The following is a 22,929-nucleotide window of genomic DNA, read 5'->3' as shown; positions in this document are numbered from 1 at the left end:
ATTTATAAGCATTTTGAAAAGTGAGGACATGGGGAACGTCCTCATATTTCACCCTCTTTTTGTAATACCTGTGTCATACCCATGTCATTATACACATTTGTGTCCTGATATTTCACAAAAACATGCCCACACACACACACACACACACACACACACACACACACACACACACACACACACACACACACACACACACACACACACACACACACACACACACACACACACACACACACACACACACACACACACACACACACACACACACACACACACACACACACACACACACACACACACACACACACACACACACACACACACACACACACACACACACACACACACACACACACACACACACACACACACACACACACACACACACACACACACACACCTTCTTCAACTCTATTTATATTTCTAAATATGAAGACAGAGCTGAACATACGCAGTGGCCCTGCTTTAGATGAGACCGGAGTGGAAGTGGTGCTCAGAAGTGGGTCAGATAAAGGGTCCAGGAAGCTGCTGCTCTGTGATTTGCTGTCTGCATGACTGGCTTCTTCCTCCATAAGCCCTGTTTCCAGAGCCGACTTGGTCTTCTTGCTTTTATCAAGAAGTTCTTTCCCAAAAAATGCCTCCTGTAACACATGTACACAAGTTAATAATGCAGGCTCTGGTAATACATCATGCACAAGCACACTAAATAATAACTACATTTCCACATTCTCAAGAAAACAATTGTTGTGTTTGCCTGTGCAACAACTGTACAAAAAATGCCTTACACTGAAGAAGAAGAAAAAAAAAAATCTAAGTTGTAAATAAAACAATGATTATTGGAATAGGTTTCACAACAAAATACTATTTCAGTTTGTCTTCTTCAAAATGACATGTTTAATTAAATGTATTACATGCCATTTCTTTGTAATAATTTGTGAAATTTACAAGCAATTTCGGAGTTAAATTTCTGGGTAGTTGATTTCCAGGGTGATCTAAGTGGTAACTCCAAGTCTCTACCATATTGTGCTGTCTATATATGGCTAAAGTCCTATGCCATTTTTTTTCTGCCTATTTTGTCGTCCATTGGTTGAAAATATTTTTTCTTTTCTATGCAGTACTTTCTGGAATGTTTGGCTTTAAATGTCAAAAGGCTGCCACAGTGCTAAATGTAAAGCAAGTTTGTAGCACTTCAGAATATCTAACAGTACAAAACTATCAATGTGATGACTCCCTGCTGTGTTAAAACATTAAAAGGCCTAATGTGCTTCAATTTAAATCATTGATTCAAGACATTCCTCTGGTGACGACCTTTTAAGTCTGATTTTAGGTTTGACAAACAGGAACGCCTAAAGTGACAGCTGTTACAGTTAATGCATCACTGCATCTCCATGCTGAGCATGATGGTCTTTTTAAAGAGCAGTGTGTCAACTACACATGCTCACAAAATCCCTAGCTACATTCATTCTTCAGATCAATCACATTCAGCTTTGACATTGATACAGGGCTGCTTATGCTTACTGAGAGAACTAGTAATTAATTAGAAGATACGTTTATCTAAAGTGACTTATGTAGTACACTTATTACAGGTTTATTCCCCTGGAGTGGCTTGTGGTTAAAATAATGTTCCAGATTCAACACAAGTTAAGCTCTATTGACAACATCTGTGGTCTGTTCTCGATTACCAAGGAAAATAATTTAGAGACCAGTTTGTAAAAACAAGCAAAACGGAAACGTTTTCACATGAACCAGACTGCTGCTTTTAGCTAACTGAGCCAAATGCTCGCTAGCTAAGAAATTGGCCTGAAAACTCAAGTAATACTCAATGTTCAGCAAGAGGATCCGTTGGAATTCTTCAATGACTACAAGTGACTACAGTTTAAGAAACATTTTATATACCGTAATATTCTGAATATAAGACGACCCCCCCCCCCCCCCCCCCCCTTTCAAGATGTAAAGGCTTTTTGATAAAGAAAATGCTTTTAAAATAAACACTTTGGCATACCATAAAATATATTGTTGCCTACTGTATAAAAGTTAGGCTATCCATCTCATAGAGAAAACCATGTAGCCTACCAAAATGTAATTAATTAACAGTAGAAGTGAAATCTGGGTACTGTCTTCTGTTAATTACATTTTGGTAGGCTACATGGTTTTCACTATGAGATGGATAGCCTAACTTTTATCCAGTAGGCAACAATATATTTTATGGTACGCCAAAGTGTTTATTTTACCAGTATTTGCCATACTTTCAATAGAAAAATGTAAATAAGAAAAATATGCAGCAAGAAAATTATTTTCAAATAAAAGCATTTTCTTCATCAAAAAGCCTTTACATCTTGATAAGGGGGGGGGGGGGGGTCATCTTATATTCAGGGTCTAGACTTTTACATGTCAATAATACACATTCAACAGTACCCGTAAAATGTGTGGGCCAAGAAATACGGTCTGTCAGAGTGTGATGTTAGAAGATTGTGAGCTCAAAAAGACGGTCTTAAAAACGCAAAGAGTCAAAGAAAGTCTTACCGTCTAAGAGCCGCGGGACTGTCATGTTTGCGTGCCTCGCTGACAGGATCAAACTTCCCCCATATGTGATTTTAAAACATAAGACAGTACCCAGATTTCAAACAGATTTCACTTCTAATGTTTTAAAATCACGTATGGGGGAAGTTTGATCCTGTCAGCGAGGCACGCAAACATGACAGTCCCGGGGCTCTTAGACGGTAAGATTTTCTTTGACTGTTTGCGTTTTAAAGACCGTCTTTTTGAGCTCACAATCTTCTAACTTCACACTCTGACAGACCATATTCCTTGGCCCACACATTTTACGGGTACTGTTGAATGTGTATTATTGACATGTAAAAGTGTAGACCCTGAATATAAGACAACCCCGTTTTTTCAGATGTATTTCTAAGAAAAAAACATTGTCTTATATTCTGAACAATATGGTAAATATTTGTGGGATTGACCTGTAGGTATGAGGGGAAGACCTCCTCGAGTTTGGTTTTCTTCTTCCTGTATCTTTTCTTGACTTTCTCCAGAGGCTCGCTAACAATGGGAGTCCCATCCACAGGAGTATCTGGTTCATTCCAACCTGGTGAAAAGATAAACTTGATTCAATAACTAAGAGTACCTGCCAAAACAAATAAGCATCAAAACCTGAGATGTTTAGACCATACCTTCTTCCTTTCCTGTGAGGTTCTCTGTAAGTGAACTTGTAGAGTCTTTCTGACTGAGAGACCGCTTGCCTTTTCCCTGTCCTGCTTTGCTCCTCTGACGCACCATAAACCCACCGATACCTAAAGAGAGAACAAGGGGAACAAAAATCTAATTTAACTTAAAACAGTCTGAAAAAAAAGAGAGAAAGAAATAAAAGAAAAAAGCTAAACCCCCTAAACTGGGTGATGGATACAATCAGGAATTAATAGCATGGAACCCTGGACAGTGACGTCTTGACATTAATCTCCATAATTCAGGAAGACGTATGAACTTTGGGCCAGGAGAGGGTGATTCATCTTGGCTACGCTCCTGGAGGAACCATTTCAGGTAAGTCTATTTTTGGTTGTGCCACATTGGCTGAGTCTGACCCAGCAACCCCACCTCAGCGTGGACACAGAGAGTCAGGACTGACACTTGGGTTGGTTTATGTTGTGTAAATAGTGTAAACATTTCTATTGTAGGATACAGGGATGAAAACTGAATGTAATAAAATGAAAGCCTAACAAAATCTTTGAAAAAGAAAAACAAGCTAGATTTGTTCAGAACACTAAAGGCCCAGATATACTTCAAAAGAAATCGAAGGACGAACTGGTGTGGTGTGGATTTAAACAAAATCAGGCCAAAACGAAGCTTGTTTGGGGTTCGAAACAGCTTGCCAAAGCTAACTTTCTGGAAAAGTGCTCTCTGGCTGGTAAACATCTTTGAACCTCCATTGGTCATTGGCAATTACGCAGTACAAACATGAACACACTGGAGAGACGCTTTATAGCAGAAATGTAAGTTGTAACTGTAATTGAAAGTGACACTGACACTCATGTTTAATACTTGTAAAGCTGCTTGCTATTTATTGGGTTACACTTTACAATAAGGTATCATGCCTAACATTTTAATGTACTATTAACTAACATGAACTAACAATGAGCAATACATTTGTTAATGTATTTATAAATCTTTAATATTAGTTAATTAAAAAAAGTCATTGATTGTTTTATTCGTTAGTTCACAACGCATTAACTAATGTTAACAAATACAACTTCTGATTTTAATAATGTATGAGTAAATGCTGAAATTAACATTAAGTTTAATAAATGCTGCAGAAGTATTGTTCATTCTTAATTCATGTTAATCGAAAAAGTTAAATTATGTGAACTATTGAAACCTTATTGTAAAGTGTTACCATCTATTGTATAAAATGCTATATAACAGAGAGCTTCAACCCTGCTCCTGGGTACCCACTGAGGCTCCGTCCACACGGCGACGAGTTTAGCTGTATCCTTAAAAAATGTATATCGTATCAGCGTTTCGTCCACACGGATCAGGCGTTTTGGGAGCCTGAAACCGATATTTTTTTAAACCGGTCCCAGAGTGGATAAATCTGAAACCGACACCCTTGCGTTTTTGTGTGTACAGCAAATCCATATATTTTGTTAAACGGTGATGTCATCACACCACATCCTGCATGGTAAGGACTAGAAGGGATACAGCTACGGGCACTGGGCATGCGCATATCAATATTGCGTCATTGAATTACTGTATTTGCATTATTGTAAGGGTAGGTTTAGGGTTGGTGTAGGTGTAGGCATTAATAAAACACAATCTGGTATGTAGCGAATTTATTTATTGTTATTTATCGTGAGATTTTGCCTCACTTCCTACCATTGCTGTTCCCCTTCTAGCCACAACTCTTCTTCTATGTTTTAGTGTATTTCTGTGGCAAAATTACAGCGCCACATACTGGTCTGGCATGTATACTACATCGTTTTTGAGTCGGTTTCAGTGGTTTCGTGTGTATGGAGATATTTCTTGAGACGAGGGGGGGGGGGGGGGAAGATTGGATAGGGAAAGCTCTGGCTTTGTGTGGATGTGGCCTGAGTTTAGCTCCAACACTCAAACACACCTGAACCAGCCAATCAAGCTCTATAGGATCGCTTGACAATCACAAGCTGAAGCAGGTTGAATAAAAACTTTGAAGGCACTGGGTCTCCAGGTGCAGGGTTAAATACATCTGCTGTATAAATAAACTTGCCTTAACCAACACCACTAAACAGTAATTGTGCATATAAAAAAATTGACACTGAACTCAAATGCAACTAGGGGTGACGTGAGGATAAAGCTGTGCAGATACACATGTGTCTATACAGTGTATGTTTTTTTTTTTTTTACGAAATGGAAGGCAGTGCTTAAAAAGGACATTACTTTAAAGAGATTACTTCTTTAGTCGGAAAAAAAAAGCTCTGAGAGAATGTTCTTTCCAGAGTTCTCCCCGGCTAGGAGCTTTAAAGAGCAAAGCACTGTGGGATGCTATTTAAGGTCCAGAGTTTGCAGCCGCACTATTTCACAGTCCAGTGGAGCTGTCCTTTCCGATAAGTGCACCTTTCTCTCTCTCTCTCTCTCGCTCTCTCTCACCCGGTCTGTATGGCTTCCTTTTCCTCTTCTTGTTGCCGTCGCTGCCGTCGACCCCTTTCAGGTGGTCATCACATGGCTCACGCTCTGGGCTGGAGTCAGATTTCCCATCACAGTCCATCGGATCGCCCTCTGCAATGCAGCCAAACAAAACAGAGCACTGTAGATGCTGACAGAAATTTCTTTAAACCACACAAAGTTACATGCACAAAAACACAGCTTGCATTACTCACTAGACAGTGTAGTTCAGTAGTTGACATTAATAACCACCACTAATAAAAACACCTAATAAGAAGGTGGAAAGACTGGTGCACTAAAATAACAGAAGAGGGTTGTTTGAGGCACGTGGAATGTAGGGTACAAAATAGGACTTGAAAAAGTCACATTTTAATTAAACTTAACTCTACATTTTTCTATTTGTTTTATATGAAGCTCATTCTGAATACCAATTAAAAACCGTCTTTATAAGATAATTACATTCTAGCAATAAAAAAAAAAAACTATTTTATAATTTTAAAAAATGACAAGCGGCTTAGAGAATAGATGGACAGCATCTTAAAAAAAACAAAACACTACAATCAATGCAAAACATTTTTTTAGTTTTTTTTTGCTATAATTTGCGTCATATCTTGGGTGTTTCATTAAATTTCAAGGGATGGAAACAAATGGTAACAGAATCATGTGGTGAAGTCTTAACGTAAAAAATCAACTCTTAATGTAAACCCAGGAGACAGAGTTATTCAAGACCTTTAGTTTAAAGTTGTAAATTGAAATTTTATATATGTTCTGGCAGTGAGACGGTTAAACTGGTGGCCCCATTCCTCTTCATTACCCCCTGCTTGTTCTCTCAGACTGGTGCTCTGATGGAGGGATCGGCCATTAATTCAGTTAGAGCCGTCCAGCCTCTGATCACTGGAATGCAAAGGCAGGTATAATTTGCTGACTGCTGTTTTCAAAGGTTCTCTTCTCTCTCCAAGTCAAATTCATTACATGGCTCACCTTCGTGTCGATTTCTCTCTCGCTCTTTCTAATCACTCCACTCTGTTTTTTACATTTTCTACAAACCTTTTCTTTTTTAAATCTCCTTTCTAGATTATTCTGTCTTTCTCTGTTATGTTCAGCTGTGATGGCTGTCATCACCAATTCTCAATCACCATCAAAGTCAATAACGTCAAAGCCAGGGACTTTAAATATGATTTTAAAAATGTGTTTGTTTCAGGGTTATTATCTTTAACGAAAACGAAAACAAAAGCCATAAAAACACATTTTCATTATTTGAAATAAACAACTTAAAGGGTTAGTTCACCCAAAAATTAAAACACAAGTGCTTTGTTTGCGATATAAATATATATTTTTTACCACTTTATTTATGAAAATATTGATCAGCAACGTGCGTTCACAAGAGCATCACGAAGCATGCATGTTGTGTTCAGACTTGCACGTCAACACAACATACATGCAAGAGTGTTCACGAGAGCACCACGACGTATGTGATTTGTGTTCATGTGAAAGCTGACATTGTTGTGTGAATGCTTCGGATAATATTATTTTGTAAATAAGTGGTAAATTGTGTTTTTTTTGCACAAACAAAGCACTGTGTCACTTCATAAAACAGGTTAAACCACTGGAGTCATATGGATTACTTTAATGATGTCTTTCCTACCGTTCTTGGCCATGAATGTGTAAGTTACGTTGGATCTCTATGGAGGGACAGAAACCTCTCAGATTTAAAAACATCTTTATTTGTGTTTCGAAGATGAACAAAGGTCTTACGGATGTGGAACGATAATTAATGACAGAATTTTCATTTTTGGGTTAACTAATCATTTAAACGAACTCTATATATATAGTTATTTCCACTTGAGCCTGGTTTGGTATGCCACAATTACAACCCATTTTCAGCTACTGAGCATCCTGAACAACCCAGCACATAAGCACTGACTTGACCAATGGTGTGAATTTGCAGGTGGGGCTAACATAAAAAAAAGGGGAGGGGGACATAACCTTTAAGCACAAACACATTCTTTACCTCTACTGTCGTCCATGTCTCCGTCCCGGAAGAGTTCAGACTGAGGGTCAGGGGGCGTCTGCAGCACGGCCACACTGTTCTGATTGATGATCTTCAGCTTAAGTTTAGGTTTGGATCGCCTGCGCCGGGCAGTCGGGACACATAAACTCTGGAGCTGACACAAGCCTGACTCAGTCAGACACACGCCATCCTGAGTATATGTCCGCTGGAATTCTGGCACAGAACAGAACACAGCAATAATGACTGCAAAAGTACTCCGAAACAGTCCCTCTGACACATAAGCAAATCTGTTGGAGCAGAGTGAAATGAGCAAAAATATTTATGAATACCATTTTCCTTGACTTTTGTAAAAATCTGAGCCACTAAAGGAGGCTCGCTGATTTCCATGAGCTTTGCCACTGTGCCACCTGTAACAACATAAGAGGAAGATGGAACTTACTTCAGGGTTAGCACTGCATATTCACAGTCATTTGTTTAGTTATTTATTGATAAGGGGACAGTCTGGAACCATTAAAGGCAGATTACATTAACTGCTGCTTCATTCACATGAACAGGTTGCAGCTTGATTTAAAATTCAGGCCATCTGCTTTTTTTAATGAACCACATTTTGCTGGAACAAAGTTTCATTGACCAAAACAGTCCATTTTCCATCTGTTATTGAAGAATCAAGCATCAACCTGCACGTCATACACAAATCAACAAGAGAGACTCCCTGAAGTGTATTCACCTGAGGTCACGATTAGAGAATTTCAGCAAAAATCTGATTATGCATATCCAACTCAAATCTGTTTGGTTCTTTGTAGTTTGAACAACCAAAACAAGGCATGAAATCAATTTACAAACTCAATCTAAATGGCGATTAAATGTGATGAACTCCTGGGGCCGGATTCACAGAAATTTTCTTAGATAAAAAACTCTTTAGATACATTTCAAGAAGTTCGTAAGAATATACCTAAGTGGCATTATCTGATTGGCAGTTCTTGCTGGAGACTGCGCTGCCTGCAGTGCACACTATTTTTGTCATTACCATCTTGATGGGAGTTTAGCACTTGGCGTCACTTTTTTTAAGGCACTGTGCATTTAAAACAATTCTTTTTAAAGAACATCAAGATTGAGTGGTATGATGCATTAATTTGTCCTCTGTCTTTCTGCTCTCTCTCTATAGTGACTGCGTATCTGTGTGTGTGAGTTTGAGCGCAGTGAGTGAACACGTCCTGTGTATGGTTGCTCTCCTATATGCTGATTGCTGCTTACACTGAAAAAAAAACTATAAGTAAGATTTACTTAATTTTTCTTTGGCAAGTTTTTGAAACTAAATTTCACATATGGAATTAAGTTAACTCTTCTTAACTAAGTAAAATAAAATTAACAAAGTAAATCAGTCATTTTAACTTGGCCAGTAAAAGGTTGAGTAATTTCTACTTAGTTGCAATACATTTTACAAAAAAAAATAACATTGAATTGAGTAAATAACACAATAGATATTGTGTAGATGCCATATCTACATAATAGAAGTAATGCGTGGGCAGCTGAACACAGAGACCTCAATACTTGGTACACAAACCCAAGTGCATGATGGGAACACCAGTATCAAAAGTTGAGTAGTTTTACTTAATTTTATAACGTTGATATTTACACTTTAATTTCTACAAGCTTGAATTGAGTACTAATATAGAATTTACTTACTTTTTTTTACTTCTTGCAGTGTAAAATTATATTGTAATTATAGACTAAAATTAAATAACAAGGTCCCTATTTGGCTTGTTTTTGTAGAGTTGCAGAATTTCGAATAGCACAGAAAGTCACATCATGCATAATCATCATGACTAATCATTTACATTAACAATTACTGGCGTCACTTCAGAGTACTTGTGCACACCCCTAGTATTAGTAATATGTATTATATGCAGCTAGTGTTATGTTGTAGTGCTTAATTACAACAATTAATTTGAAACAGCCCAATACATTAAGAAAAAAAATGCAACCTTTGGAGATATAAGATAAGTTGGTGATTATCCTAACTGTAAGAAGTTGTACTCTTTGTAACTCTTACCAGATGATGGCATGGTGTGCATTCGACATAGCGAGCAGTCAAAGCCCTCATCTGCTGCATTCTCCACCTCTTCATCAGAATTCAGGCCTTGACATGAGGCATGAACCCACCTGCAGACCAAACATCATGATCAGACCACTTTCATATCCGGTCAGTAGGGGTGTAAAGATTCACTCGTTTTCTCGATGCATCGATTACAAATCCTGACGATGCATATGCATCGATCTTGAAACATGTATTTTTGAATCGTGAATCGTTGATTGTGGTCGATACCCGATTTAAAATGCTAAGAATCAAATAAATCGCAATTCAATAGCGATTCAGTGCTTTAAGATAAACATTTGATTATATCTACTAAATGCATGAATTAATAGAGACGTCACAGCTCGCCTTCAGACACGCGTTGCACTCACCGCCTTCACTGGATTGCTCTCGTGCTCCGTCCGTAGCTTATTTATATAAAATAAAATACTGAAGTTTTACGGAAATGGGTCATACCTGAGCAGTTTAAGAAAAACCCTGCTTATTCAAGGGTGCACATTTATTGCATGGACGGAGCAAACACATTTGTAAGTGTCTAAAATGCATACACTCAGTTCTGATGAATGATACATGAAAGTCGTTTAACTGAATATACGTTGGAAACTGCAAAAGTACAACATTAACAACACTGAAATATGAGCGTGCAGTTTATCTATCAATCAGATGCGCATTAAAGATGCGTCCGATACTATAGCAACAGTAGACACACGGCGCGTTTTCTTTCAGAATCATAAGGAAAATGTTCCGTATAAAGAGAACAAAGAAGGCTTTTCTTTCTATTCCGTGAAGAAAAGTTTGTTTAGGATTCGTTGGAAAAGTGCATGATATTCTAGTCCCTCCATGGAAGCATGTTTAATGCCTGGAACACTTTAATAAGGTTGTGTAGCCATTAACATTATCCTACACAATAGTTAGCATTAACTAACAATACTTTTAAAGCCTTTTTAAATTTTGACTTGTGTAAATTTCTACAAATGCCATTTTATATAGGCTACTAAAGTAAAGTGTGTAATAATAATAAAACAATAAAGTAATAATGTGAACTAACATTAACAATGGACAAAAGTTTTTTTTGGTAACACTTTAAAATAAGGATGTATTAGTTAACGTTGGTTAATGCATTAGTTAACATGAACTAACCATGAACAACACCTCTGTTCAGCATTAGTTAATCTTTGTTAACGTTAGTTCATAAAAATACAGCTGTTCATGGTTTGCTCAAGTTAGTTCACAGTGCATTAACTTATGTTAACAAGATTTTAATAACGCATTAGTAAATGTTGAAATTACATTAACAAAGACAAATAAATGCTTTATAAGTGCAGTTCATTATTAGTTCATTATTAGTAACTAATGTTAACTAATGAACCTTGTTGTAAAGTTACCGTTTTTTTTGCCCACTCTCTGACCCCTGAAGGCCGCTGTGTAATTCACACCCTGACTAAGACACATTAGAGGAAGCATTTTAATAATCATATGAACGCATATAAATAAATGCATAATCGGATCGAATTCATCGAATTTTAATGTGAATCGTCTCGAATCGAATCATTCTGAATTGGCAAAAAACTTTCTTGAATCGAATTGAAAACCTATGAATCGTGAATCTGATCGAATCGCTGCCTACCCAAAGATTCACAGCCCTACCGGTCAGCTATTAGAAAAGTGACAAAAGATGCAAATATCACAGGCTCAATGCCATGTATATTTTCCCCCATCAACGCGTGCATTTATTCATGTACTAATCTACTGCTGAGCAATTTCCAATGATACTCTTTTATTATGTCATAATGACATTTGGCACGATAGAGTGCCACCCACCTGTCACACTGCCGGCACTGTAGGATGAGCTCTTCCTCTCTGTAGTTGCGTGCGCACACAGGACACACAGTGAGACTTGCACATGGGCCGCATTGCGTGTAGTTATTCTGCCACTCACAGCGCAGGCCGGGCGACGTGGCTCCACACTGAGTACACAACACACACCTGAAGGAAAACAATGCAGTTAAACACCTATATAACATACATTAGTGTGCAAAGACACATTATCCCAGACACACACACTTTTAATCATAAACGTCTAAATCCATCCTTTCATGCTCATTTTGTAGCCTTCCTGTGAATGGACACACCTCTTGTTTGCACATGGCTTAGCATCGACTGTGCTGCCCTAAAAATAAATATTTAAATGGCTCAAATCCAAGTAAAGCTCTGACCGAATGCTTCACAATGTAATGCAAACCCAGTCTGTTTGAACGAGGATTACATATGACATTACAGCAAATATGTGTGAAATCCCTTTTGATCTTGTTTGAAAACAGCTGCTAAAGATCAAGAGAGTGTTAGATGGGTAAAGAGAGAAAAAACAATAGAGGGGGATGCAAAGAGAGATGTGAGGCTAACAAAGAGATAAAGCTAAATAATTGAGAGTGGGAGAGAAATTGAAATGGAAGAGATTGAGAGAGAGAATGTCACAGACTTGTGAATCCATGGCACCTTTAAAGAAAGTGCCTGGGTATTTCACCCCAAAATCAAAATATATTTTTTTTTATATATTTAAGAAAATCTTATAACAATATTTTAGAAAAATTAGCTTTTGGAAATGAAACAAGCCTATTTTAGCATCATTTAGATTCTGCATTTTGACATTATGAAATAATTTCAAGATAATTAAGCTAATTTGTCTCCCAAATTAGTCCAGATGACTAATGCACTATATTCCAAGGGTTCTGAAGCCATATGATAGCTTTGTTTGAGGAACAGTCCAAAATTCAGCTTGTTAAATTCATGGAAAATGATCCCCTCTACAGCAGCTCATACTTTACATGGCAAACTCACAACCCAATTTGCATTCACAAAATAATTTTCACAAATGCAAAACAACACAGTTTGCACATTTCACATTGATTGCTGAATCTGCATTTGCAAATTGTCATGTGCATATGGAACTGTTTGCCTATTATAAGACTTTCCTGCCAGGCACAGATTTAATTTTGTTTTTGAGTCAAAGCATTTGTGAATCATATTTTGTAAATATTATCATTTTGAAACTATTGTAGCTTCATACACAAATCTCACTGGCCATCCTTCATATTCAAACTGGTACGTCACATTCAGTTACAACAAATGCAGGAACATTTTTAATGTCTGTGATTCTATGTTAAAAATTAATGGAAGTAAGGCATTTTTTACACTTTCTGTCTCCCTCTGCATATTTTCCAGAGATCTCTCCCCATCTTCCGTTAATGTACATTCATTTGGGGATTCAATGTGTCAATATATTCATAATTACTCGATTATTTGCAAGTTGGACGATTAATTAGTTAAAAGTTTGAATTGATTGTTTAAAATATAGAATATATAGAAAGAATATGATTTGTATGTGCTTAAGTTGTGTCAATTCAAAAATTCAAATGATTTTAAACCATTCAAGTGTACACAGAGATCAGTGTCTCAGAAAGAGTGCAAACACAGAATGAAGTGTAACGGACAAACACACATAAAATTGTCAAGAGAACATCACACACTTTTTCTCTTATTGTATTTATTTGTGCTAATACTTGTAATTTGTCTTCAATGATGTTTGAAATGTATATTAGCTAGGCTAGTAGTTTTTGCTGTGGTATCAAAATTGTAATCAAGAACTGTTCAATTTTACTGGTATCTAAAATTCTGGTGGCTTATTTATTCAAATACAATGGTTAAAACAATGAAAAAAATAACCATTTATATTCATTTATTTTTGTGGCAGGGCAAGTAAAACATGTTTCTACTGGGCTGATTGTGCCAGCAGAAAAAACAATCCTTAGCGCTGAGCTTTAAGCCTTAAGACTGACAGAAAAAGATGAAGACAGAACTACTAAAAAACACTAAACTGGGCTGTGATCCAAAGCTGCTTCTAATTTTAGTGTGTGTGTGTGTGTGTGTGTGTACATACCACTTGCACTTCCAGCTGCCTTTGGGTACATTCTGCAGTGGTGGGTCCAGACAGTATGTGTGGTAGCTAATGTCACAGTCATCACAGAGCAGTAAGCGCCCGGGGTCACTGGCCTGCCCACATGCCTCACACACTGTGCACTCCAGACAGCGCCAGCCTTTACTCAACACCACTTTCGTGATCTAAAATGGACACACACACCTGAGGTCAGAGGTCACAGGTCAAGCACTAGTCTAAAGGGCAATGGAGGATTATATATTTAGCAGGCAATAATCTGGATGGATAAAAGAAATACACAAAGAACACAGCTGTGAGATGTCTCTAGGGCCAGAGGTATTTGTCAGAAGGATTTGCTGGTATTTACAGATCAATTTATGTGGGTGGTGATAATTCAATCCAACCACATCGTCCTGTACTAACAAGCGTGTCCAGTCCGCATGCTGCTCACCAGCATCACTTGGAAAAGGGATAATTTTAACCATAATAATGAAGGAAAATTTACATATATAGGCTCAACATGCAACTATTTGGAGATTTAAAGTTTCAGTCATAATTTTCTCTCCTGCATGTCATTCCAAACCATATGACTTTGGTTTTCCCCATGAATCAAATCAGAGAGTTGTTCATGCTACTCTTTTCCATACAGATATTCCCAGTCTTCATTATAGAATTAGTTCACACAAAAATAAAAAATTGTCATTGTTTACTCTCACCCTCATGCCATTCCAAACCCATACGTTTTTCATTCATTTTCGAAACAGATGACACATTGTACATAAAGCATTGTAAAAGTACTCCATATGAATCAAGCCGTTTAATCCAAGTCTTCTACGAGACACAGTCGTCGCTTTATGCAATGAACAGGAAGTTCAAATGTACTTGATTGACGTGCAAGAACAAAATTCAGTGGTTCTTGCGTGTCAAGTAAGAACGTTTGAGCTTCCATTGAGCTTCATGTATGTGCATTGATCAAAGTTTATATGTGAATAAACCCCTAATAACTAATTAGATCTGTTCATCATATAAAGCGACTGTCTCTTCCGAAGACATGGATAAAACAGCTGGATTCATATGGATTACTTTTATGATGTCTTTGAAAACTTTGTGTAATTGGTGTAATGGACATTTAATAAAGGGACAGAAATCTTTCAGATTTAATTAAAAATATCTTTGTGTTTCAAAGATAAACAAAAGTATCATATGGGTTTGGAATGACATGAGGCTGGGTCAGTTAAGACACAACTTTAATCTTTGGGTTAACTATCCTTTTAAGTCATTATTTAATACAATTTCCTCTCTGCTGCAGCTGTAAAATCTCATTCAAACCTGTCCAGATTCCATCATGGCACCTCAATATGTCTTGCGCCTGGTTTGACACTAAAAAAAGATCAGTCATGACTCATGAAACACTAAGAACCAATGATGTTTGATGACTTATAATTCCAGTTTGTTCGTCATACAAAGCTATCGTATGGCTTTAAAAGACTTTAAAAGGAATATGGCACACGATTTGTACATACTACTTGTAAAATATGGTGCTTTTTATATTTGACAGTAGAAATCATCATCCACTTTCACTGTATGGAAAAGATTAGCATGGACATTTCACCTTTTTCAAAATTAGAAGGTTTAGAACAGCGTGAGGATGAGTAAATAGCAGAATTTCCATCAATTATCTTTAAATAAATATCCTTGTTCTGTTATCTGGGATAAGAGCAATTATCTTCAGCAGCTGTGTTAGTCAGCTCAGCTGCTTGCACAGCCCAATGGATAAATGAATGAGAGGTAGACAGCTCTTTTACAGAAGCTGAGCTTGCTCAGAATGGATGACACCTGGCTATGATATTTGCCAATTAGATACTGACATATGTGTGTAGGTTGTGCACGTTTATGAAATTCTACATTCTGATGGAATAAGCCAAATTTGAAGCTTTGGTAAAATAGCTGATGAATGTACACCTGTACACACTGGTCAGCTGAATTCTATATTAAGCTAAATTGTATGTTGCTTGGCAACCTTAAACAGCCTGCAGATAAGCTAATGAATTACATTAGGGATTCACAACAAGGGGTGTGTTCCCTCAGGTGGTACTTAAGCAAATTCCAGGGGGTAAAGATTATCATATATCTTTTCTTGAAAAACATTATTTTTGAAAAACATATTTCTTTTCTTTTTCTTTTTCTTGTGATTGATGATAAAAAAATCAGGGCTGTCAAAAAACATATTAATTAATAATTTAATCCTATTACTTTACTTGTAGCAAACACCTTAAGTATAATATGAGTTATAAGAATACATTTTTGGTTTGGTGTTGTTGAAAGCGTTCTTGAGTCATACTGATGGGGTTTGCACGGGTACATATTAAGACAATAAATGTTGGAACACACTACACTAAATTACTGGGATTATTATTAATAATACATTTATAGAACACTAGTATTTATATCATATTGCTGATGCTGCCATTTTAGCCACTTAATAAGCCACTCTCCACCACCAACAATCTCTTGAGATTTATTGCTTTAAATATTCTTAATCAGGTCTACAGTGAATCTGTGTGTGCAGAACTTCACATCAATCTCAGCAGATTTCAGAATCCGCACTGGGAAAGAGGAAAAAAAAAATCTGCAGAATCCATCTGGGCTTCTTATATTAAATGAAGATCAAGAAGTTTCTCTACTTGGCATATCTCAAAGCGCTGAGAGATACTGAAAGCACCCTGATATATTCTTCTGCTGTCTTCACATGATAAAGATCTCTGCTTTAGTCTATCAACATAAGACACCGTCTTTATAGTGTGCTTCATAATCCTCTTAACATATTACGCATTACCCTTAGGCTGCTTTCATCCAGGTCCTCTCACACACTGACCTGTCACACTTATCTCATGCACCATTAACCTTCACTCAAGATAAAAGCTGCTCATAATTTAAACCATTATATCTCATGAACGGTGCTAGTGAAAGGGGTTAGCTGTGACTGATGGAGGCGGTGTACTTACCTTAATATTGACGCAGAAGGGGTGGTAGCACTGGCCACATTGGGAGCAGGCCAGAAGTCTGCCCTCAGCGCCCTGACCGAAGCTCCCACACACCACACACATGTCCTGGAGACACAAGAGAGATCAGAGACTCTCGGTCTACTTGTTTGCTGCGCACCAGGGTTTGGATGGCAGCGTTCACACTTGAATGAACTGCACTAACAAAGCAATCGCACCAGGGTTTGTTTAAATCGAAGCAAACATGCCAAATGGATGTTCGGTAAGTTCTGACGCGAAACGCATGTAATAAAAGCAGACCAATTAGGTAACCATATCCTTATGCTATTAGGATGGGTATCTTAAGGTTCGGTGTTAAAATGCCAATGTGAACGCTAAGCAGACCAGGACTGAACTGAACAACTGAACAACAAGTGTGAACACACCCTAAAGATAATCTAAGGCTCATATTTTTATGAGTGATCATGATTTCTTTTATGATCATGTGTCCTATAAAGGTCTGAGAAAAGATGTAAGACGATATGTTTTTACATGTGCTGCCTTTGATGACATAATTTTGGTGTTTTGTATTTTTATCTAAAACAATGTCATTCAGACATTAAAGGGATAGTTCACGCAAAAATGAAAATTCTGTCATTAATTACTTACCCTCATGTTATACCAAACCCATAAGACCTTCGTTCAACTTCGGAACACAAATAAAGATATTTTTGCTGAAATCAGAGAGCTCTCTGACCCCTCAATAGACATCTATTTAATTAACACTTTCAAGGTCCAGAAAGGTATTAAAACATCGTTAAAATAGTCCATGTGACTTTAATTCAACAATTTCGCTCTAGCCTGTGCCAGTCTCCTTCTCCTGTGGCAGTTTCCATTGTGAATAGTGCAGTGCTCTCAAGATCTATGGCAGCCAATGCTGTTCATGTGAGCACGACGACGCATCTGCGGGAGCTGCACTGTATTTACAACGTAAACAGCATAGGAGACTGGCACAGGCCAGAGAGAAAATTTTGAATAAAGTCATTATTTGTGTTTTTGCAAAGGTCTTACGGGTTTGGAATGACATGAGGGTGAGTAATTAATGACATAATTATAATTTTTAACTATCCCTTTAAGTGTGCAAATACACACTTGACAATAATACAAATAATACACTGTACGTGACAAATAAATACAACATGAAACCACAAAGTGAGCACCGCCTTGACTGCAAAAATGCTTCCTCAAATACTTACTTGTTTAAGTGTGAAGGAATCAGAGGTGGAGAACATGACCACAGTGTTGTGCATGGAGTTCTCCTCCTCTTCTTTTACAACATATGGAGAATCCATAAAGATCACCTGTAACAGGGCACATGACACCAGTTTAGACAACAGATCCCATCCAGCGGTTTCTAAAATATTACTATACTGTGTCTAATGATATCAAGGTTGCTTCTGGAATTTTTTTGGGGGGGTTTTGGGCAATTGCTGCTGCCCGAAGAGTGACAGTGTGATCCAGGAATTAATATGAAAAAGATAATAGAGGTCTACTGTCCAAGCTTTATCTTGAACATCTACATCCAAATAATTTATATAATTGGTAAGTAATTTGCAAGGAACCTAAATCCCAATGTAGACTACTGACCATAATTGATGTGTTTCCTGTATGTGTGTTGGTGAATGTTTAGATTTATATGGATTACCTTTATGATGTCTTTATGAACTTTTTGAAGCTTTAAAGTTTTAGTGGAATGGGCTTTAAATGGTTGTCCAGAAATCTCTTAGATTTCATAAAAAAATAACTTTTTTTTCTGTTTCGAAGATGAATGAAACATGTTTCTTACATGTGCAATGTGAATGCTGAATTCAATCTACACTATTATTCATTATCTGTTTATAATGCCAGGATGAAAAAGCATGACAAAAATGTAATAAACTTATAGATGATGGGGGAAAAAACAACAAAGTTGCTTTGTTTATCAGCTGGTGTGTAAAGGTGTCCATAGCCCACCCAAGTGGGTTTCTTTTAATCGAGTTGGGCGGGAGAAATATGCATTGGACATGCAAACATTTTTTTTTTGTTTAGTAATGTTATTTTGATACATTTGAACATTTATATATAATTAAGAAAGTACCACATAAAAATAATGTAATGTGTAGTGTAGACATCAACATGACATTTTCTTTAACATGATTGGTATCGGATATCTTAAACGGAGTTGCCATGGCAAGGGATTAAAGTAATGACAAAAATGGAAACTGGAGGAGTCTCATATCTTGTAAATAATAAATTATACACCATGTATTTTTATATAAAATAATACAAATAAAGAGTAAAAAACATTATTATTTTTTATAATTAATGCATTATGTGCAATTTAAAAATATGCTGATTTTGTGCTATTTGGTTGAAATAAATGTAATACAAAGTGTAACCACTAGATAAGCCTATTTTTAACAGGGTTGAGAAAAGCTAGCCTGGTCCTACCAGACTCTCGTACATTTAATTTGTACAGAGAGTCTTGTCACTCTCCATTGACAAGCGTAAACTTCCTTGAAGGCGAGTATACTCTGTTGAAGTTTAAAACTATTAGATCTGCCCAGAGCCACTCTGGATCTGCCATAACCAATTGTTAACGTTTGGTCGTGACATATGTAATCAAAAACTAGCGCACAACATTAACATCATCGTTCTCAGCCACTCCCTCTGTTCGCTGATTGCCGAAGAAAACCAGAGAATATACTGCAATTCCAGACGGAGTACTGAAGGAAAATGAAAATTGAGCGGAAGTACGTAGGAGGGCGGAGCCAGGCTAGAGAAAAGGCTTGTTACTAAGAACAGTTTTCAGACAATTTCTTTTATTAGCTATTGGACATATATTTAAGCATTAACAAAGACTACTTTCTATCATTGTTTGCTTTTGCTTTTTTTGTTGAAAATGTGGAATTTTCTGCCTCAACTAACTGGGAAACATTCTCCAACTTATCCTTTGATCTCACTCTGCCTCCCTCTCTCTCCATTTTATACTTTGGATGGTTTAGAGTTTAACCCATTCATTGTGGTGTGCTTTTGCTTAGGCCTTCTCATTCTATCAATTTGAATAACAAAATAAAGGCATAGATCCAGTTCATTTGTAGTGCACTGACAACAGTTTTATATAATTAGTTTAATAATTTGGTTAATAAAAATATAAAAAGACCTTAATTTGTGAGCTGCAAATGAGAACATCTCACTCATTTGAAAGTGACCTATACCCGCTTGAAATGCATATCGCCCAACTTGCACGGTTTCCTTAAAGGTGGTGGCGCAGAGGCTTTGGCCCTTCATCGCTACTTGCAGCTATATTTATTATTTTAAATTGTCATCATTGTTTTGTCAAAAGTTAAAAATGGCCCTTATCAACCTTGGTTGACATGGCAATACAATTCTATCATATGTTAAATGTTTTGGGCTTTTTTTTTCTTGGAGTGGGCGGGTTTTAGAGAACTTTTGGGCTAAAAATCGTCGACCCAATCTGGCAATACAGCCATAGTAATGGAGAGCTTATAATTAAAGGCTTGTCATGGTGAAAGACACACACAGAATGGGACTTTACGTGACAATTTAGTGTGCCACTGGATTACAATGAGACTGGTTGACAAAGTTAATACGAGGTGTTCATTATGTGTGTAAACTACAGGAAGGCTGCTGAGAATAAAATTGCCTATTTTATCATATTGGCAGCCAAGCACATGCTGGCTCAATCTCCCCTATCACAAGTCGTTCGTGTTGGAGAAAATGTCAGCATTTGCTATTTTGAAAAGGCCATTTGGGCCGGGAACTGCTGCTGAAGCTCTGCTGAGCGTGAGTGCATTTCTCAGGCTTTAATGTGAACATTAAGCACATCTGAGTGCTGTTTTATTTATGCTTGTAGAGGTGGGGGCTTCATACCCCAGGGGTCACCACGGGGCTGCTCTCCATCTTTAGCCTGGAGCGTCCCCTGCCACCTCTCCCAGACAGGTTAGTTCCCCTGGGTCGCCGCCTTCCAGGAAAGCCAGATCCACGACCCTAGCAGACAGAGACAGGGAGAGAAGATATTATTTAATTTCTTTGAAGGCACATTTTGGGAAAATTGAGTGTGAATTTATAATACAAAAGGGCAAATAATCATAGCTAACAGGGCTGGATGACATCTCAAATATTGTTTTGTCGGTGATATAACATAAACCAGCATGAGAATATCATGTTGAATTAATGTGCTTTATTAAGCCATTAAGTTCCCTAAAGACAAAGACATTATGCCAATTTTGTGTCTGGTCATTGTATTATAATAGCATCTCTGATTTAAAACTTAGTAGTAAAAATTATAATGGAGTTAGGAAGTTTGTTATTTTGAAATGTGTTTCAAACACTGATTTCAGTTTCGTATCCTCACTACCACCCCCCCCCCCCCCCCCCCTTTAAAACAAAATATCACCCTTCAATAAATTTATGTTATGATGGCTTGACAAAGCCAACATTCTTATCAATTACTATTTAGGACACTGCTTCTTCCTTCCTTCCAGTAACCTGTCCTAGAGCTTTCAAGATATGACCATCAAACCTGGCACAGACCTTCAGGATGTTCTGACTCGGTATGCTATCTTTCTTTTCTAACTGATTAAATTTCAGGTTTTCATAAAACGGATGTTCAAAACTATGAAAAATCCCATTGACTTTTTTTTATGTAGTTCTAACTTTTATACAATTACTTTTATAAAGTATTTGGTGCATTCCATTTGTCCTAGAAAGCGGGAAATTCCTCATTCCAAGAAGGAACTTTTAAGTCAGAGTTGTGACTGGGAAACTTGGGGGGGACAGCAACAACCGCGACTTTAGAATCCAATACGGCTGCTCAGTCAGCATCAACCGTAGTGAAAGAGTAGTTATATATTGTTTATTAGCACTTCTGTTTGTCTGTGTCTTAAACTCAGTGGTGCACCTTTAGTTTGTGTATGCCTTCGATGGGAATTATTTAAATAATATTGTGACGCATTTGTTCCAGGAAGAAAGCTCAAGACTACACTTATGTGTTTCAGGAAAATCAGAAACAGTGGACTTGGCGCTTTATAACTTTGCAGACCTTTTTCATGCTCAAACAGCAATATTACACACCAAAGAATGTTGAAAATGTGTAAAAAAAATAGTTCCTCTTTAACAGAATCCCAGATTCTAAAAAATAACTTTTGAACGTTTAGAAATGTTGTACCTGTTGCTGCATCCCAATTTGCATAGTATTCCAAAGATACCCAGATGGTCTACTATTTTCGGTTAGAATTCGAAGTGCAGATCGATGCGCACTCTAATGGCTGATATTGCCCACAACCCATTGTGAGTTGGACGAGGATTCGATTAGAACTACAAACCACAGTTAAGTAGAGTGGTTTAGATTGAGGGGCTTGAGAGATCAATTATCAGTATTTTACCTGACTTAAAGATATTTATTCAATGTAAACTACATTATATTTCACCTGCAGCAGCATTGTGAACTTTTGTACCGATACGTTCAGACATTAACTTTTAAATGCATCATTATATTTAAACTGCAAACAAAAATAAAGTAAGTCTCTACATTAAAGACCCACAAATGGCAGATCAAAGTACTACTACATTTCTCTACAATACGGTAAGAAATTAAATTGAACTTGGAGGATTTTAACTGTGAAGATGATTGACAGGGCAGTTTAAACAGTGATGGGATGCACGTAACAAAGCGACAGAGTCCGTTATAGATGACGAAGTAGTATGTCCCAAAGCTTGCATATTCTTCTGCTACACACTCAAAAGTATGTACTTTTTCTTCACAAAAAGAGTACATACTTTAAGGTCGTAGTATAAGTAGGCGAACTGGGATGCAGCATGTGTTCTAGCAATCTGCAAGAAAAGAATGGCACTTTTCACTGCACTGAATTTTGCTATATCTCCCAACTTTTATACAAAATGCACACATATTATCCTCTAATAGCAGATCTTTTGCTGTTTAGAAGAAATAATTATCCACCTACAACCTAGCTCGACATGGTGGAAAACTTACAAGAAGGCACCAAACCAGTTGCTTCTGCGTTTGTGATGCAAACTCATCCATCCATCCCAAGACCTGACCCTCTGGGGCTCAGCTCAACTCCCTGAACACTGCACTGACTTACAGATCACATTTCAGGCCAGGCTTCCGCCAACTTGCCCTGCTTCTGAAGGTGTCACGTTGCGTTTGCATCGAGGCTGAAGCTCTGGCCCAATTCCCACTTCCTCC

The 22,929-nt window shown here is 37.4% G+C and overlaps 1 protein-coding gene across 5 annotated transcripts in view; it reads right to left on the bottom strand.

Annotated features, from left to right (window-relative positions):
* The window catches only part of kmt2ca (lysine (K)-specific methyltransferase 2Ca), a 184,712-nt gene that overhangs the window by 42,817 nt on the left and 118,966 nt on the right, over positions 1-22,929 (bottom strand). For all 5 annotated transcript variants that reach the window (XR_013815734.1, XR_013815735.1, XM_079806795.1 and 2 more), the window contains exons 16-27: positions 20,592-20,708; positions 17,915-18,019; positions 16,683-16,787; positions 13,681-13,862; positions 11,565-11,729; positions 9,702-9,811; positions 7,978-8,055; positions 7,649-7,861; positions 5,623-5,751; positions 3,177-3,296; positions 2,967-3,091; positions 452-641 (exon numbers count right to left, since the gene is read on the bottom strand). Coding sequence is in view for 3 of the 5 variants with exons in the window: in XM_079806795.1 (XP_079662921.1) it covers positions 452-641; positions 2,967-3,091; positions 3,177-3,296; positions 5,623-5,751; positions 7,649-7,861; positions 7,978-8,055; positions 9,702-9,811; positions 11,565-11,729; positions 13,681-13,862; positions 16,683-16,787; positions 17,915-18,019; positions 20,592-20,708 (1,639 nt within the window). In the remaining 2 variants the exon portion in view is untranslated. The remainder of the gene's footprint in view (positions 1-451; positions 642-2,966; positions 3,092-3,176; positions 3,297-5,622; positions 5,752-7,648; positions 7,862-7,977; positions 8,056-9,701; positions 9,812-11,564; positions 11,730-13,680; positions 13,863-16,682; positions 16,788-17,914; positions 18,020-20,591; positions 20,709-22,929) is intronic.

The sequence above is a fragment of the Gobio gobio genome, assembly GCF_949357685.1.
Source record: "Gobio gobio genome assembly, chromosome: 23".
Taxonomy (NCBI): Eukaryota; Metazoa; Chordata; class Actinopteri; order Cypriniformes; family Gobionidae; genus Gobio; species Gobio gobio.
The sequence above is the reverse complement of the archived record's forward strand: the minus strand, read 5'-3'. Positions and strand labels throughout refer to the sequence as shown.